The sequence below is a fragment of the Accipiter gentilis genome, chromosome 6, assembly GCF_929443795.1.
Source record: "Accipiter gentilis chromosome 6, bAccGen1.1, whole genome shotgun sequence".
Taxonomy (NCBI): Eukaryota; Metazoa; Chordata; class Aves; order Accipitriformes; family Accipitridae; genus Astur; species Astur gentilis.
Genome location: NC_064885.1, coordinates 3324798 through 3344088, shown reverse-complemented (window position 1 = coordinate 3344088; position 19291 = coordinate 3324798). Strand labels below are relative to the sequence as shown.

The 19291-nt window shown below is 39.9% G+C and overlaps 1 protein-coding gene across 8 annotated transcripts in view; it reads right to left on the bottom strand.

Annotated features, from left to right (window-relative positions):
* BCAS3 (BCAS3 microtubule associated cell migration factor) overlaps positions 1-19291 on the bottom strand; it is a 376521-nt gene that overhangs the window by 181673 nt on the left and 175557 nt on the right. For all 8 annotated transcript variants that reach the window (XM_049804065.1, XM_049804069.1, XM_049804071.1 and 5 more), the window contains 2 exons: positions 17549-17745; positions 16128-16225 (listed from right to left, as the gene is read on the bottom strand). In XM_049804065.1, the coding sequence (XP_049660022.1) occupies positions 16128-16225; positions 17549-17745 (295 nt within the window). The remainder of the gene's footprint in view (positions 1-16127; positions 16226-17548; positions 17746-19291) is intronic.

The window sequence follows — 19291 nt, the reverse complement described above, 5'->3', positions numbered from 1 at the left end:
ACACAATGTACACCTTAAGACACCATTCCACAGTTTTACTCCCATGAAACAAAAAGAAATAGAATGAAATAATTTAAGCCATGAACACTTTTCTCTGGTTGCCTAGTACAATTCATGATCTATTTCAAAGGAAGATTACATTACGAACCCCTAATTCATGAAAATAATAGTAAAAAACCCCCCATATTCTGCAAAACAGTTGAGACTAACTACATAAAATACACTGAGGTCCTCCAACTATGAGGACTTAAGTGCCATTCAGTGTATCTCAGATGCACACTTTATCCTACTTTTTGACAGGACAAAGCATTCAAACAGATTCCATAGGGCAGAATTGCACCAGACTTACTAAGAAAGCCCCAGTACCTCTTTGAACCATAAAAGAAAAGATTTTGTTTAAAATCAAGAATTTCTGGCTGACATATTTCACGTTCCTTTCTGATTTAAAACAACCTGCTATGAAAGCTACCATTATTTAAAAGTGAAGAAAGAAAAGGGAATTTGCCCCATTTCTCCCCACTCCTCACTTTGCTATTGTCCCATGTATCTATTTCCAGGAAGCCATATTCATTAGGGTTAATCTGCCTACTAAATGAATAAACAAAGGATTTCTCTGTCACTGAGAGGCCAGGTGAGCCGATATCATCTTCTAACACAGAAGATCATCCGCACAAATACAGCGCAGGAAATTACCTGCTGCAATCCCACACCTGGGATCATTTGGCAAGTAGCTTAGAAATGTTGAGTAGATGACTGAAATCAAACTAATTATATATTTTTTTTTTAATACAGATCTTCTATCAGCAGAAAAAAAAGGCCTTTCTAAAAAAATGATGCAAAAAGGTCTCAAATGTCTTGGCTTACTACGCTTACTAATATTTCAGAAAATTTCCTCATACGAAAATGTTATACGGACTCGTATAATTATAGTGCTTACTTACTAATGACATTTACCTGTGGCTCTCCAGTAGTGCCCATGCTGCTGCGCACTGCAAAAACATAAAAGTTTACAAATCGTTGCCATAAGAACCTAATGAAAGATACAGGAAAAAAAGGATCTAATTGAACTGCAAGAAATACAGACACAAATACAGCACCTAATATAGTAATATAAACCTACGCACGTAACTGCTTGCACAGACCTCACTCGAACTGCTGTTAGTTATCACATTTCTGGTAGACATCATGGCAGACTTAAAGCTTCAGAAACGTCCTGCAGGTTTTGAGAGCTGATACCTGAAGGGTGAGCTTCTTGTGTAGAAGCAAATACCGAGGTATTACGTGTATGAAGAGCGGTTGAGGGTAATTACCAAAAAACCCAAAGATGAGACGGGAACAAGCATTCAAATGCTTAGATGCAAGTGTGCAAACCTTGCGCGTGTTACGGCAGAAGAGGAGCTAACACGGGGATTGAGAACTACAGAAAATGCTGTGACAGTGGAGGAAGATGTGCTCACCAGCTGCAACTGGGACTGATGGAGACAAGAGGTAATTCTGAGCATCAAGGAAATGAATGGGGGAGGTTACAGGATTCAAGAAAAGAAAGGACTCACACCTGGATAGGAACATGTAGGCACGAAACCTGAAGTTCACAGCTCAGCAATGCTATGGAGGAAGAAAGGCCAGGATTTGAAGCTGGCCTGGATGAATGGTGCTCCCAAAGCTACACAGCAAAAGGTCCCTTCCCTCCCGCAAACACGGATTCTTTTTGATGTTCCTTACACAGCAAGCAAGAAGAGATAAATTAAAATTGAGAACCTAGAGAAGTCTTTGATCCTATTGCCTGGAAATATGTATAAGAATATTTTCTCCAGACGTACTTTTGCTATATATGGAAACCAAATGCTGACTAATCATATAAACCTTATGGTGCCTAAGCACAGCTGTAATCTGCAGCAGAACACTGTCACAACAGCAAAGGAAAATGTGGAAAACTAAGAAGTTAGCTGTGGTGCTGAGAAAGAGGAGAAAACGGTGATCAAAGGCACTGGAGGCCAGATTAGAAAAGAGGGAGAGTTTCTAGCTGGTTAGCTTTTAAGATACAAGTGACATATTTATGACTTATTCTTGTATTACTGAACTTTAACAGTCCAAGTAATGATTATCCATTTTCCAAGTTTATAGAGAAATGATTCTATACGAGACCTGCTGACTCAGGACAACGGTAATAGGATACAAAAGTCTGAATTTTGGTTTATTGGTTTATAGATAGCACTAGTTGGTAGCGATAGAACCATTTAGAGCTGTTCATCAAGACATGCCACGCATTTTGGTTGGGAACAGAGACCAGCTGAAGAAGGGGAGGCAAGAGTTGTAACCTGCCTGCTTGGCCTTATGTTTCAGGCACGCACAGGGATGGGGCACAGACATAAGCACATACGTGGCATCGGCACTCACGGTGACCGCCGGGGGACAGCACAGCTCGGCAGCAGTTGGGGGCAGCCTGGGCTTCGCTGCTCGAGTGCAGCAGGGGACTATGGGAACTTCTATTTCTACAGGTAATCCTTAACCTCTAGAATGACACCAAGATAATCTGAAGAAATGGAACCGATTTCCCTTTAAAAGGACAAAGCATAGGGAATTTGTACATTCTTAAAGTTTCAAGATTTCAAGTTATGGGAATGGGATTATATCAATCCCCAAACATCAAGATGGAACCTCTTGGAATTTTTTTTTAGAGCTTGCATTCTTGGCTGCTAAGACTTCGTGCTGGTGCTTTTATGTTAACAGAAGATTGTGGAAATACACAAATCCCTTTTGCTAATGACTAAACGTCAGGAGAGAACATATAATATCAATAAATCTACTTAAAAATGGGAGTAACATTTCTGAGTAAATCAACCTCAAGATAAACCTTTACAATGCTACTATTTTATCCTTAAATCACTTTGATCAAATCCTACTCCTTTAGGATACATTAGTCAACATGAGTGACCACAGCATTTAGGGAAATGACTCTACTGCAGGCGTGAAAATCCAGTGGTCTTCCCACAGTGTGGTTTGGAAGTCCATGTTATCTTGGACACACCGATCACCTGAGGAACATCTCACGAAGCTACCACTGGCACGTGACCACCTTACACTCGCTTTCTAGTGACATATTAAAGATACCACCTCAGTACCAGATAATTAATCCAGATAATTGTTGTTCATTGTGAAATTTTGGGCAAGGCAATATGTAATACAGAGTATGGCAGCCAGCATTTCCTACTGGAGTTCATCAGTCATTTACTGAATCCCCAGTACAAGCAATGGGAGAAACATGGACTCAAAGAACAGCATCATCACTTCTTGCTTTTCACTTATCTTAAAGTGCTCATCAGTATGGCATACCTAATTAATGCTTTCAATAGGTGTTAAAAATTCCTACGCTGTAATGCATTATGAACAGGCAAAGGCAAGTGGCTATAGTTTAGAAGCACAAAGGTGAGATAATGGCCTTCCACATCACTGAACTGTCAACCTCATTTAGCATAAACCATGGCATCTGGAGATTTCAAATCATACAGCCGTTTAAAAATATATAGAATGTTAAATTACATGACAAACATGGGACATGTCACCTTTTAGAGGCAGAAATGTAAAACCAAAGCATATGTTCTCCAACTGTATTTGCTTCAGGATCAGCAATATTTTTGTAACCTCATTAGTTTCTTGACTTGGTTTTAAACATGGAAGGATGGATATACAAATAAGTTACAGGTCCTCCACGTGATATCCTCAATTGTAAGTCAATCTTTACCAGCAAATAAATTAAGAACTCTGGGTTTAATGCTTACAGAGAGCCTGGAAGGTGAAGACAATGAGGAAAAATTTCTGCAGGCTCTTAGGGATGAAAGTTACTTTGTATTTTAAGCCCTGAATCTAAGAGGCATGTATAAATACCTAACTTTCAAATCTGCATTTACAAACAAATCCTGTGGCCTCTACATGTGCTGAACTTCCACTGACAACCCCAGAAGTCCCACCCGCTTAGCACGCAGAAATGGGCCCAAGCTCGGCCACCCTGATCAAGGGCCAGCCGATGTCTGCAAGCGGTTTATCTGCCTCTGCGTGGCACGAAGCCTAAGCTAATAAACTGTAGCTGGCTCCACACAGAGCTAGCTCGGGTCTCAGCACCGTGGTTCTTGTCACCGCTACAGCGGGAGAGTGCTGCAGTGAGACCGCCGGGCAGCTCCACGGTGAGCCAGCCCACAGGCGGCAGGGCCAGGGCTGAGGAGAAGGTGACAAACCCCACTCCCGAGCGTCATTTGGGTATGTCTGCAGAGTTCTTCGGTCTCCCGCTACCCTCGACCGCCCAGCTCCCCGGCCCCCTCGTAAAGGGAGGGCGGACTGTGCGTACACGCTCACCTGCGTTAGAGGCTGCTACCCATCCGACCTATCGCTGTACTGTAACCGCGTTACATCGCTTTAGAGCACGCGTTCAGCACTTCATGGCATGCACAATCTTTCACTGAAGTGTTATTAAAAGGCTACAACTAGGCCAATAAAGCTGAATTTTATTTGTCTACTCATAGCACTGGGGAAGCGGTGCCTGCCGATGACATTAAACAAAACATCACACCCACAATTCAAATGCTTTTTCAGCTACCCGCTATATAAGCGGTTCAGTTAAAAGCTGCCTATTTAACAATACAGCAGGGTAGCGCTGAAAAGTAGTGATGGCAGGATATTGCACCAGGTAGAGCTGGTGCCCCTCTCCCCTCCCATCCTCAACCCCCATCAAAAAGGATTTTATAGCATGAGGAATATTCGATACTGCTTAACGATCAACAATTAATAGTCTCACTGAGCCCTGATCCAGAGCATCTTTAAGCACATGGTTGCACATTCTCCTGAGAACCTGCTTCAATAAGGACAGATTCTCCTTCTTTGCAGGCTCTGTAGGACTAGCACAAACCAACTGCAGTATAATTTTTTTATTTTTTTTTTGCAAGCCAGATTCCCAAAGTTTGTCACATGTTTCATTGGAGAGAAAGGAAAAGGCTGCAGCAAAACTTTGAAATAAAATCGTGAAATAGTGAAGCACTGCTTGCAGTTTGGCTTGTTGTGCATGAAAGTTTAAACTTTGCTTTCAACCTCGGTTTTCAAAACATGCTGTCATTCACTATAATATGGGTTAAAAATAAGAGAAAGCAAAGATGAAATGTAAATGATTTAAATGCATGCATATGTTCTTTTGTAAAATGCATAATGCATCTGCAAGGCTTTTCCTCATATTTTGGACACAAATCAAGGGGGAAATGGTTCACTTATGATACAGTGAATTTTTTATCTAACTTCAGTGGTAAAATGTACTTCCATGTAAGCACTTCACTGTATACTGTTTGTTGCTGTTGTTTTGGTTTTCTTTTGGTTTGTTTTTTGGTTTTGGTGTTTTGTGTTTTTTTTTTTTTAAAAGCTTAAATAGGAACACCAAAACCAAAAGACTAACATAAGAATATTTCTTTTCTTCTCCAAATTCTTTCACAGCAACTTTCTGCTTCTTAAAAAAAATCCACTAGCAGCAGAAACAACCTTGTAAATGATCTACGGTCAATTACTAAACTTGACATTCAATCAAAAGTAAGTTTAGAGAATGTTATGCTTACTTGTAAAATATATTTTAAGTGACAGTCAAACAGTACAGCACATAGTGATTTACTCAGCATTCATGCTGTAAACAATATAGGTGAAAGTCTGAGGAGGTACTTTTTCAACTAATGCAAATTCAGTTCATGGAAATTGGCCTGGCAGCAAAGAGCTAGGAAGATCCTTACTACAACAGTGGCTTCTACTGCTTTTCTGTATCAACGCAAAAATACCTATGTACTATCTTTCTAGAGGCCTCCTTTCCTGGAGTGAGAGAGTCAGGGGTTTTTGTAGGGTCCTACCACTAGAAGAGGCTACAAATTACAGAGTTTCCAGTCCCTGCAGTGCATTTCTCCCATCGACGGCACTACACCTTTGAGCAAAGGAAAAGTAAAGTGACAGAGCCAGTTACCAAAACTAATGCTCAAACCCAACCAGATACTCACGAGCAAGCATTTGGCCTCTGTGCCAAAGCCTAGCAAATTCTATGAACTATCCAGAAATACAGGTGGGCTGTACGCAGCCAGGGCCAGCTGCATCTGGGACAAAAGCCCAGGCAAGCGAGCGCGTGGAGGTCCCACTCTCTCGGAGCAGATGTGAGCTCAAGGGAAAGCAGCTGTGCTGGACGCCCCTATAGGTATTCTACACAGCGCACCCAGCACAAGAGGCACAAATGGTTGCCCGCTGTTGCTGGAGGGAAATATCAGGCAAGAGAGACTTGGCAAGCCTGAGATTTCAGAAGAGGAGGGCCTGCACCCCACTTGACCCGGGGACATGGGATTTTTGATAGGACTATTACAATCAGAGAGCTTATAAAATGCATTTGGAAAGGCTTTCGTGTTGGTTTTGGGATAGCATATGAAGGCCCCAGGAATCCACTCTGAGGCCTTAAATCTGTGGCCAAACTCCAGCAAAAACCATATGTTAGTCATATTACCACCTTTTTCTTTTCCCTGTTCTTGCTCCATTTTAAGGGACCACGCCCTGCGCAGTAAACGAAAGACAGCCTCAGGGCAATAGAGGCTCATATACCACTTCTCTTATCTGGAGAAATCCTGTGCTAATGATGTGAATAATCCCAAGTCTGCTTTCTGTCATTTACTGACTGTGACCTGCTTGTTTTCACCTTTACAAGGGGAATAGCACCAGAAGGTTTATGTACGCAAAGTACTTGGCTTTACATGCTCCCTCTAAGACTCTGCTTTCTTTTTGGAAGGAGGCGAGCCCCAGGCAGGCTGTCCCCGGCAGCCAGCAGTGGTCAAGACTGTAAGAGATCTCCTATTTGCAGAGCCCCCACAGCTGGAGGCACGTGAGAGTGGCCGAGGAGGCGGATGGTGACAAACAGGGGCTCCTTTCACCCCGCGCTCCCCTTCCCGGCTCACCCCACACGCCGCCTGCTCTCTGCGGCAACTGCTTGCTGGCACCAGCTTTGGCTTTTTGTAGCACTCCACCCATAGCTAGAGTACTAACCGGCACCCAATTTAGCTTTGGTTCTAATAAAAAGTGAAAGTTAAAAGCAGTGCAAGCAGCAGATAAAGCACTATTAAAAACTGGCTGGGATCGTGCCAGGGATCGCGTCCAAGGCAGGGGGAGGAGCCAAGACGACTGCAAGCCGATGAATATTTCACGGCATTGGATAATTAAGAAAAACAAAATATTTTCCATCTGTTTTTTTACCCCTTACGTCATGGAGGCCATAAAATATATACAAGTAAGTACCAAAGGCTATATTTCAACCTAGATATAAATACTTATTTCCAGCAGAGAACATCCTTACTTCAGCAAGGAGAAGGCAGGGCGAGGAGGCTGTGATTGTAACACCTTCACAATATTAAACTCCACCTTAAAACAGATCAAATGCCTGATTTATCATACCAAATAGCTCAGTTTTATACGGTATATACCTAAGCACACACTTCTGCTCACTCATCCACATTACACTCTAACGCACCATATCTAAAACCTGCCGATTTTGAAGTAACAATGGTGAAAATAGGTGCGTATGCTGACATTATATTTAAAAAAACAAACCAAACCAAAACACATGAGAACTTATGCTCTTGTTTAAAGCTATTTCAGTATAGATCCAGATATAGTCTATGTAGAGAGTTTGCGTAGAGTCTTTCCACCATGACCAGTGGGTTGGACCAAATGAACTGAAATCAGACATTCAACCTGTGGTGACTTAAAAAAGAACAAGTTTTTGTGGCTCTGGAAATATTAAGAAGCGTCAAACATTTCATTATTACGTAGTAAAGGATTATCCACAAAACAATATATTACCTGTAGTATGAGGAAATACAAGTGAGAAGAAAATTGGCGATTCATATTGAAAGTAATTTCTGGTATGACGCCGGTGGCCAACTCGCACAGCTGCACGCTCAACGGCTGCACAGTAAACCAGCAGCTGATCAACTCCTTCCTCAGCTTCTCCTTTCTTTTTGCGCAGAGTGTTTTGATTTAAAATGCAGCACTATTATCTCACTACTTGGAAAAACACAAAAATTAAAGCCACCATACTTAGCTTTTAAAAGCTATTTTTGCCATCTAATGAAGAGGGGAATAAAAAAAACCTTAGGATTCACTATGAAACTAGGGGACATTGCTTAGCAGCTGCCACACCACTTCCAACTGTCCTTGAAAAGACAAACCCAAAAAACATTCCTGGAGGCTGCTTCGTGCCCAGTTTTAATCTACAGATTTAATTGCTCTAAAGAGGCCATCACAACCTATAGTATTCAGGTAGTTGCTGTGCGGTCCGGACACGGACATCAATCCTCTATGGGTGTCTTACAGGCAGGAAGAAGCTGAAAGATAAAAGGAAAAGTCTGCAGAGCCCTGAGGACAAGGGCTGATGTTCTGGAACAGTTCCTGAAAGCAGGGGAGGAAAAGTTGGAGGATCTCAAGAGGACCAGAACCAGCAAGCAATCCTGACGGTTAAAAACCTAGCATCTGACAGAGACTACAGTCCAAAGAGGAGGAGATACACTTGAAACAAAAAATAATGAAGCATATTTAGAGGTTTTTCAAAGCAAACATGGAAATCGGTGAGCAAATACTTTGAAGGATAGCCTAACTTAGTGAAATGGTTAAATAAGAATGTCTCTCTATTATAAACTGGAAAACTGTTTCTAAATGAAAGCTTTCCCGGAAACAATACTGACTCTGAAATTCATTTGCAGATGGATGTTCAAATACTCTTCTTTTAACTTGCACACCTAATACGGTTTTAAGAACATTTTAAACAGTCTAAATTAACAGATGAGCTTAGAATATATTACAAACTTATAAAATATCAAGATTTGTAAAATGATTCATTTAAGCACCATATAAAAAGAGCAGAAATGTCAATGAACATGCTTCTTTGCAAATAGTGTACGGTGTGTTATTTCTGTGCAATCTATAAAAACACAAGTACAGACACTGAGGTTTCTGGATCTCTTGTAAGTTTAACAGTAGCTAGGAGCTCTTAGATCTCAAGCTATAATAAATATTGTATCCTACAGGAGCCCATCGGGAATCTCAGCTCATGTGTTGTTCCATAGAAGATTGTGGTGTCAGATATGATTAGAATCAACACTTTCCACTTATTCAGAGCTTAAAAGCTACCTACACAGAACAATTGTTAATGAAAGACAATTAAGGGGTACATAAGACAATCTTATATTCAGAATGAGTTTGCGTTAGGTACTGACATACGAAATATCTATTGTGCATTTTGCACTTTTTTCCCCCTGTAAACAAACAGAAGGCGTCTCCGTGCTTGCACCAGACCATGCTCTAGCACACTGCTATTTTTCAGCTGACAAACCATTATATGAACTGAAGGTGGCTTACCCAACTAAAAGTTAGTATGTAACGCTTAAGCAATAAGACACTCCCCTGTCTGCATTAATGGACCACCGGTACATGCATCAAGTGGGTTGTGTGACATGAGAACAACTGTCTTTGAGCAACAGCGGACTGCACCAATGACCATTAACGTGGGTCCCGGAGGCCTCACTGCAACTTATCCTCATATATGAAGAAAAACCCCATTACCTTGTATCTGGTTATTATGACGGTTAGGTCACACTTATTCTCTCATCTAGCTATGACATCAGCGTGAAAATTGCTGGGTTTCTTGTTTGTCAAAGTCCCCTGTGAACTATCAAGAATCACATTAGCAAGATGAACAAGGTGATCAGCCTTTGGGAGATTAAGCACCTTGAGTAAGTTAAATTGCTTAAAGTCAGACTTAACCTAACACAGCAGTGTCTAGAAATCGTTGATTTTTGATTTTCACTTGCATGTGTGAAACTAACTTGCATATTGAACCATTTTTTTTTTCAGCTGATGGACAGTTATGTGTCAAAGCACAACCAGCTTAGAAGACATGAATTGCTTCAATTACTACGAACCTCCTCAGCTAAACCAAAGGCAAAGAGGGATGCGGAATAACAGGCTCCTCTGTCACCAGCAGGGTAGCAGCTACCCCACATCACTATGCTATACTGCGCAGAGTGAGTTCCCATCTCCAGAACTGACAGACTAACCCACCCACAACCATCATAGAGAGGCAAAAATAAATCAGTATATAATGATCCTGCTGCCTTTCAGTCACTGTTCCCATGCCCTTCCTCTCCAGTATACTTCTCCTGCCTACAGAAAACACCCACCAGTGTTTCAAGACATTAATGCTACTCCATGTATCCCTGCAGCTGAGTCTTTACACAAGCCAGGCAATGATCCAGCAGCAAGTGCCCAGTCAGTAGTGTCAGGTCATTTTAATTTCTCTTCACAGCTCCATAGTCTATAGGGCATAGCTGTTTCTAAATGTAATCATGTATACCGCATTGGCATCATGGAGCCTGCTGAAGTCAGTTCTGTCTTAAGGCTCTCTTCAAAAATCAACAGATAACATTTTCTCAAATTAGATGAAATAAAACAAGTTGGAAAAATTTCTATATATGAGAACTTTGTATTATACAGCTCACACACAGGCACACATTTAGCAAGACGGACAAATGCGATGGAGAGAGTATGAGCGCGTGCAAATGTGTGTGCTATTGCACCAAGAAAACAAAAATACACTATATATCCCACATGCTACCACTATTCTAGGAGCAGTACACGAAATGTTTTCAAATAACACAATAATATCATATCTATTTAAAACACTTAACAGAATTGGCTCAGAAGTTATTCCAGGGAAAAACCATAACTTACACTCATTTAAATATAAGCTGACAGAACGTACAAGTACAAAACAAGCAGTGCCGAGTACGTGTTTTTGCTGTTACCAAACAGGTGATGCTCTCTAAGAACAGCTTGTATATGACCATTATTAAAAGCTCTTAACTGCTGTGAAGAACAGACCAAGGGCCAAATCTCTTCCTTGGCTTCAAAGCTCAGCATTATACTCAGAGGATCTGTGTTCAATCTCTATCTGCAACAACAAACTACCTTTATACCATCCAGGTAATTACAGGTTCAGGTCAAGGACTCCAGACCATATTGATTACATCTCTGTGCAACAAGGACCCTCCAGCGCTGGCCGGCTCCACTCAAGCAGGGCAGCTCAAGTATCCGTGACGCCAGGACTCCCCGGGCCCTACCAGCACCCGTAACGGGAAACCAGCAACCGCTCAGGCCTGTCAGTTATTGCCTGTGGCGGTAAGGACAGCCTGGGAATTCATAATGTTGGTGACTTCATCTGCCAGCTGCATTCACACATCTTTACTACCTGAATAACTGATCTCCGCTACTCCAAGGCAGCACTTTCTGCTGTACAGCATTTGGGAATAAATATTTGATCGCACATACAACAGAAAAGAGCTCAGATGGTTTAAGGTGTGACAGCAGAAGTGTTTATTAAATTCCAAGTGAGAGCATTTCTGGACAGTAAAAATTTGTCCCATGGTCCCTATCTCACAGGTGTGGTGATGAACAATAAAAGATCCTTCACAGGCAGAGGGGAGGGAAGACAAACTCCCTCCTCCACAAAACCCAAGTCAATTCTTCTGTTCATTAAACCCTCTGCAGGCAACAAGCTATCTGTCTGTGACCAGCCAGTCACACACAAAAGAAAGGGAAGTACTAAATTACAAGCCAATTTTAAGTGGACATTGATTGAAGTAACCAGAAGAGAGCTTAGTATTGTCAGAGTTTCATACAACAGTAATAAACAATCTTCATTAAGAAATTACACGTGCATCCCTAAGAAGCGCAGCACATGCCAGGTTTCAGGTAAGAACATAAAGGTTCCCCCTGCCCCACACACAATCAGAGAGGAAAAAAATGCTCAGGATCTTTTTCTTCTACAGTTTAATTTTATTCATTAAAATCCTTCCCACTCTAACTTCTGTATTTGTCCTAAGCAAGAGAGATCTCCTCCAGGCAGGACAGGAAAAAGCTGATGCAAAACAGAGGTCAGACAACTTCTTCATCAACGCTTTCCTACTCTGCTGACAGCGCAACAAAATCATTCCTTGACTGACAGGTAAGTGTCAAAAACCTCTTTGTATGAGGGAATAAACAAGGCTTTTCATAAACACACACAGAGATGCACGCACTTTCTTTTTAACCGAGCAGGATTGAATTAGCAGCTATGACTGAGCATACCTGAGTACCTGAGCCCTTCAACACATTTGTTACAGTTTAAGGGAAACGCTTGCCCTTACAGACTCAATGCAGCTGTGCAATCAAATTTACTGTGATGAGGAACTGCTGCAAAATCCTTTCTCTAGAGGTTTTCGGTTTCTGAAAGTTCAGAGTTGTTGTTCCATACAGATATCCTGACCTTCCTACACCCTTTAACTTCTTCATTATTTATTATTAGTAGAGTTCTATCAGGTTTGATTTTTCAGGTATGTAACACATATGACATGCATCATTTGTCTACAGGTTGTAGTATAAAAATTCATAAAGATACTTGGAAATACTCAATTACATGTCTAGCTACACTTATATTTTCTAGATGAGTCTCCATCATTCTGTAGATATCCTCAGCTAGCCAAAAATCGTATCTAATGCTTGTCATATCAAAGAAAGGAACAACATTCAATGCATACAGGCAATGTAAAGTTTTCAAGTCACACCTGTGGAGTGATCTTCTGAAAGAGAGCCAGGTCACTCAGCAACAAATATTTTTTTTCTTGCACTACAGGTTTCTGTCTCAGCGTTGGTTGGTTTGGTTGTGTAAGGAGTGTGACCTTAAGCTGCAGCACCTCCTGCAGACAGGGCACTTGCAAGGTTTCTCTTCCATCTCTGGTGTCTAATAAAGCCTTAAATGTAACCTAAGACTTACCCTACTTTTGTTAAACCCAATGCAACCAGCTGATAGCCTCAGCACTTCTTCAGAAAGAAGGGACACATAAGCACAAACGCCTGCTTGCTACACGCAGTGTGCATTTACTGTGTGTACAGTCGTGGTTCTTTTTCTCCATTATTATTAAAGGCTTCCTGCTTTATAAAGATTTAAACTCAGTGTTGTCCCTTTAACGTTTCTAACTGCCAATCTGGAATAGCATCTGGAATTACAGTGCATTTAATCCTTGAGGGTATAATTCTCTCTATGATGCATATGACTAAAACGTGTGCATTGAGGGACAAATGTCCAGTAGCTTTAGGTGTCTACATTTTTGCAAACTTTTCTTAAAGATCTGATTTAAAAACAAACCAAAAAAACCCAGAGAAGAATATTTCAGGAGAATTAAGTAAAGTTGAAATAACCATATTGAAATATGCTTTTTTAAAATTTATCCAAGTAATCTTTACAGATACAGCCATCCACCTTGAAAATGCCATTGCAAATTTTCATTCCTGGTAACAGTATTAGAGTTCTGTACTTTTTAAATGAAGATTTTTGCAAATGATCTTGTGAGAGAATATTGTCATTAATATACCACAGTTTTACAGACATGTGAAAATAATGATAAAAATATTACACAAATTTCTTACGAAATGCAACAACAGAGTTGTCACCAATGGGGGAGAAGGAAGGAAGCTATCAAGAGTGGCAGAAGAATAATGGAAGATGATAAACATGTACTTGAAATCTTTTGATAGGAAGAACAAGTGATGGAGTTAGATAAGAAGAGGCGCCACGCTGGTTGTATCTCTAGCAACAGGCAATCAAACAGCCAGATAAGCATCTTCATAAAGTGCAACAGACTCAAATGCATGGGTCATAACTGAAGAATCACTTCCTGGTTCAGCTTAGGCAGTAAAAATTTATGACCTACTTAAAAATCCTTCAAACCTGAAAACGTATTTTCCAATAAATTTGTTTTCCATAAAGAATGTAAGCCATTTAGGGCACGCCTTGGTAATAGCAGGAAATGAGAATACTTACAGCAGTGGACTATAACACAAAAAAACGCAATGTTGTACATGAAGAGCATTTAAAATAAAACCTTTCTATTCAGAGCTGAGCTTAATGTAATTTTCTGCACATCTCAAAGGTGGGAAGAGAGGAAAGCAAGCATAAAATACTCCTCTTCCCTTTGCTGGGCTCTGTTACAAGAAAAGCACGAGATCTCAAAAACCAGTGTATGTTTTTTCCTTGTGTCTCCTTTACTCTGTAGCAGAATTCACACCCCTATACCATCACACATAATCTGGCATATCTACCCTAATTCTGGACCAATAATTTCTGCATGGGAAAGGATGGGGATCAGGCAATATGAAAACTGCAAATGGATAGTAAAGTCCCTGAATCAAAAATCAATTCAAATCCAAACTGTCTGGCAGTGAAGTTAAATAAAACACTGCTATCAGCATGTCCCTAACAAAATCCATGTATTGTTTATACGAAACTTATGAGGTGTTATAACAAAACTGAGTCACTGCTGTACAGTAAATATATTTTCAGTATCATAACAATGTATACAATTGACTTTGGCAATTTTAATATGGACACACATGTTAAAGGCATTACCAATAGAGCTTCATCACATTCACATGAGCCATTTCATATTAGGGCCCCATCCACACTTCAGGAAAGGTTGTTTAGCATAGAAGAGGTACAGTTCTATGTGGTTCACTGTTTCTGTTGTAGATGGAATAACACAGTTTTAGAACGCATTATCGTTCCAGAATGGTTATATTTCAGAATTATTATACATCCCTGCTATAAGTAATGGCACTGCTCCTTTCATACAGAAGAGGAAAAAAAACCCACCCTGATAACCCAGATATCTCTATCTGTATCAGCTGGCCTAGTCACATTGATAGTGAAGAACAGGTATGCTATTAATCACTCTGAATCTAAAGTGTCAGATACACAGACAGAAGCACTCCTACGATTCAAGTTTGCAGCCTTTTAGGGGTAATAGGCATAGATGAACTAGTCCAAAAAATCATAACTGATGCATTTATGTTTTCTTCTGTATCAAACAATTGTTTTCAAAATTACTTTGTCATGTAGTAAAACAAATAAAATTCCCTTTAAATAACCAGCATCAGATGTTTGCCTAAGCTCAATGTGAATTAAACAAGTTCTAAATATTTGAAAATGGAATTTATAATGACAATCCTCAATATCCAAAGTAAATGTAGTTATTATTGAACTCAGTTATAAACACATCTAAGAAATATCCTGTAATACCTAAATAAATTAATTTGGCAAAAAACGCAATATCTTGGACTCTGAATTTATATCAATAGCAAACAGAGTCTGGAACAGGAGCTTTTATTTTAACTCTCTTTAAAACAACCTTCAGAAACCAGTTTCTGTATGTGTTACAGTCTCTTTTTACAGTTTAACCTCAATCCAATCAGCAGTCTCCAGGGATTTTCAAATCGCTAAAGATTAAAATCCTCTCCGACTTGACTGTTTGACTAATGCTGTGTGTTTAATAATTCTACTTGTGAGAGATTTTATTTGACAAAATCCTGCTGTGTGGACCCTTCAGACGCTATACAGCAGTACTAGAATATAAAGCTCTGCTGACCTTTCTTTATATGGACTATACCCAACCATTGAGAAAAAAAGAAGAAAACTTTTATAGTACATATATTACTATGTTGATATTAACATAACCACTGTAGTATTAAATTTACACACTCTTTTAGAGCTGAGTAGTGAAAATGTGCCTATTACACAAACATTAGATAAACTATCCTGTTGTCTTGACTGTTCACAGAAACCAATTACATTTATGATTACACTTCAATGAAAGCTATTTTATAAATGAGATGGAACTGTAAAATTCTATGCTTTAGGCATTCATTAATAAAAGCATTTCAGTGTTAGTAATTGCAAATGTTCTGCTTTTTAGTTTAGGCGGTTTTTAGCATTCTATAGCTCATGTTAAACTTAATATAAATATTGTGTTCATATCTTACCACAATGCTGTGACTTCAGATTTGAGTGGTAAGAGGAAAAAAAGTCATTACAGTAGCTTTCAAAAAGTATTCGTATAAGACAGCACTTACCCTATTGTGCAGCTGAAAATCATGATATCCTTTTAAGTACATGGCAATGGTTAGTAAACATGTTACCAGACAAAAAAAAGACAAGATTGATGAATGCCATGAGTATCAAAGAAAACATGAAATCAACAAGTTTCTACCTGAGGTAGCATCAATCACTGTTGAAACTCCTCTGCGATCAGAAACTGGACGTGATGACCCCGGCATGCTAACAGGTTCTGAACGAACTGGCTGAATCCTAAATAATAAGTTATAGTTACCACCTGTGTCAAAATCATTGCTCACGAGGGCTGTAATTAAATCACAAACCTGATTCAGCTGAACCAATTAAGCAACTATTTATTTTTAAGTCAGCCAACTGTTGAAAACTTTTGTTTTCCTTTGCAGAGCCAAGATCTGGATAATCCATCCAGAGGTTGAGACTTTACACAAAGGCAGTATCCCCAAACTATGTCTCAGATGTGAGCTTTCAGAAAGCCTCAAAAAAAAAAAAAAAAGCTCACCCTACCCAAACTGGTCAAAAGGCCTCTACGCCCTCCAGAACAGCAGCATTTTCTTTGACGGTTTAGGAGAAGAGACACATTTGTAATTGTCTATTCCTTTTGTAACATGGATCTGTATTAATTTTTTTAAAATTTCTGCTTTCTTTCTACATATATATATACAATAAAAAAAATAACATATTTGACAGCTATATCCTTACTTGTGGGAGTAATTACATGCAAGGAGAAATCACACATTTCAAAACCATGTATTTTCAGTCCAAGGACAATCTGCCTGGTTTTAATAGGATTAGTCATATTATCCATCTCCCTTATTTTACTCGTAAGAGTTTCAGAGTCCCAAACAATCCAAGTCCATACCACAGAACTTTGGACTTCAAATCACATGCAGAGTCAGAAGCATGGAAACTCGTTAAAACTTGAGAGTTACTGGACAGGACGCAGAAACACATGGTGCATAAAGCACTTCTACAAAATCACTAGCTATCAGTAAATATAAACCCACGTTTACCTTTGCACTCCTCCTTTCTCTCCCCTTCCCCAAGCCCACCCCTCCTGCCCCCAATTCCAAATCAGCCAGTGTCCAAAACCAGATGAATTAAATATATGAAAAAGAATTACAAGGTAGGAAGCAAAGAAAGGGGAAAAAAACCAGGGAGGGCAAAAACATTCCAGAAGTTCACTTACTGTTCCAACATGCTGACCGCTTCACAGTCAGCGTCTAAATCTATGGCATAAAGCTCCCACTCATGTCTGAGAAAATGAATTTATTAAGCAATGCAGAAACTGTAAAAGCCAAGACGACGCTGAGCAAGGCCACCAGACTTTGTACTGTCTTTCACTGTCATTTACCCAAGAAGGGGCAGCAGAAAGGAATCTAAGCTGCTTGGCCTGGATGAATTTTTACTGTTGTTGAGTCACACGCTCTTCTAAGACTTTCATCTGGACAAGCTCGATGAAAACTATTACACATTCTACACAGATGGCCTCATTTAAGCATGAGGCAAGTTATTCACACAACAAATGTGAAACAGCTTGGAAATTGATTTTATTTTTACCTGAGACTGTTGAGATCAAGATCATCTGTATCAAAGTCCAGAAGAGGCTGAGGGGTATCACTTGGACCATGTGACTGCAGCACCGAAGAACTGGATGAAATGACGGTAGTTTGGCCTGAGGGATGGATTGTTTTGAACTGGAACTGTGGGCCCATCCACAGGCGTCGATGAGGCCCGGTGTGAGTCACTATTTCAACCTGTGGGAAGATGGGGAAATGCTTAACAAAAACCTGCAACATACTGAATGGTTCCTTCAATACACTGAACCCCCAGAATCCTGCTGTTCTCAAGCAAAAAGAGTGTTTTGTGCCATCAGTTCGGAGAAAGCTGAACAAGGGAAGATTCGGAATGCCTTTGCTAGAGAGCGATGCTGTAGCCAAAGCCAAGAGCTTCCTGCAGAGCCTTGAAAGCTTGGGGACACTGCACCCCAGGTTTTAAACTGGTCTGAAGACCAACAGTCCATCCTGGCTATGACTTCACCTGACCCTGTTCACTCCTCCTCTTGCCATTTAGAAATACACGCTATAAACTTGAACACTAAAAAGCTACTCTTGTTGTGGCAACAAACAGGGGAACACATTTCCATCTGCATCTACACTGAGTAGGCAGAGAAACTGAAAAAGTCTACCTCCCCCAGATAACCTCAATACTGACCAGGTCAATGGATGCACATTTTAGAAGCAAGCTGTTACAGCTTTGTTACAGCTGCTTTCTAGAAGTTCACACATTAAACAGCGCAGCTTCACATGTATATAGTGCAAACTGTATTTCGAATCAAAGCTCGTAATTACTGTTGGCATATCTGAGGATACCTCTGGCAGAGACCATCTTGCTGGAAAGCAACAAGATTTGTAACAGAGCAATGTGAAGTGTGCTGTGAGACACTGAACAGCCCAGGTCACACTCTTTACTATGCAGATGTAATATAAGCATGTATGTGCAACACATGATGTGTAAAAGGGCAGCTACACACACATACATATTCATTTAACCAAAATTCCAGCAATTAAAACAGAAGTAAGGGTGTTTGCTTGCAAGGAACAACGACACATATATTATATAATAGGCATACATGAGATATGTATCTCTATGTATGTTTAGGTGTAGATATACACATAGACACACAAGCTTCTCAGTTCCATGCCTACTTCCAAAAGGCACAGAGAATAAGGGTGGTGTGTCTAACAAACAATAATTTCAAATACTCATATTTTCCACTAGGTATTGGCTCCCAGAGAGTCTAGGTATGAACTTTTGAAAAATAAATTATTTCAGTAAATGAAGCATCCAAAATATTTTAAAAATGTCTTTTCACACCGATAACTATAAACCTGGTGAGTATTAATTCTGGCAAACTGTTAAATAAGCCTACTATAGGAATGCAAACAACCATGAAAATTTAAGATGGTAACATTGCTGGAAACGTATATGATCAGGAAAATTGGGCCTTGTAAATGATAGGGTAAACAAAGCATAAGTCTTCTTCTGTGATACAATTTTAAAAATCAAAAAGAGCCTTTAAAGATCAGAAAAAGGAAATATGGAATGAAAATATTAAGCTCTGGTGAACTCATACTTTTAGGATGACAAAAATAGACTATTAAATTCCTATCAATTTCTGCTAAAACAATGATCAGCTTCACAGCAAAAATGCAATTTAGTGAGGAAATTCATGAAATGTATTTTTGTGTACATATATGACATAGATGTATACTAGTAGTGATTCTTAACTCTTTAAGAAGC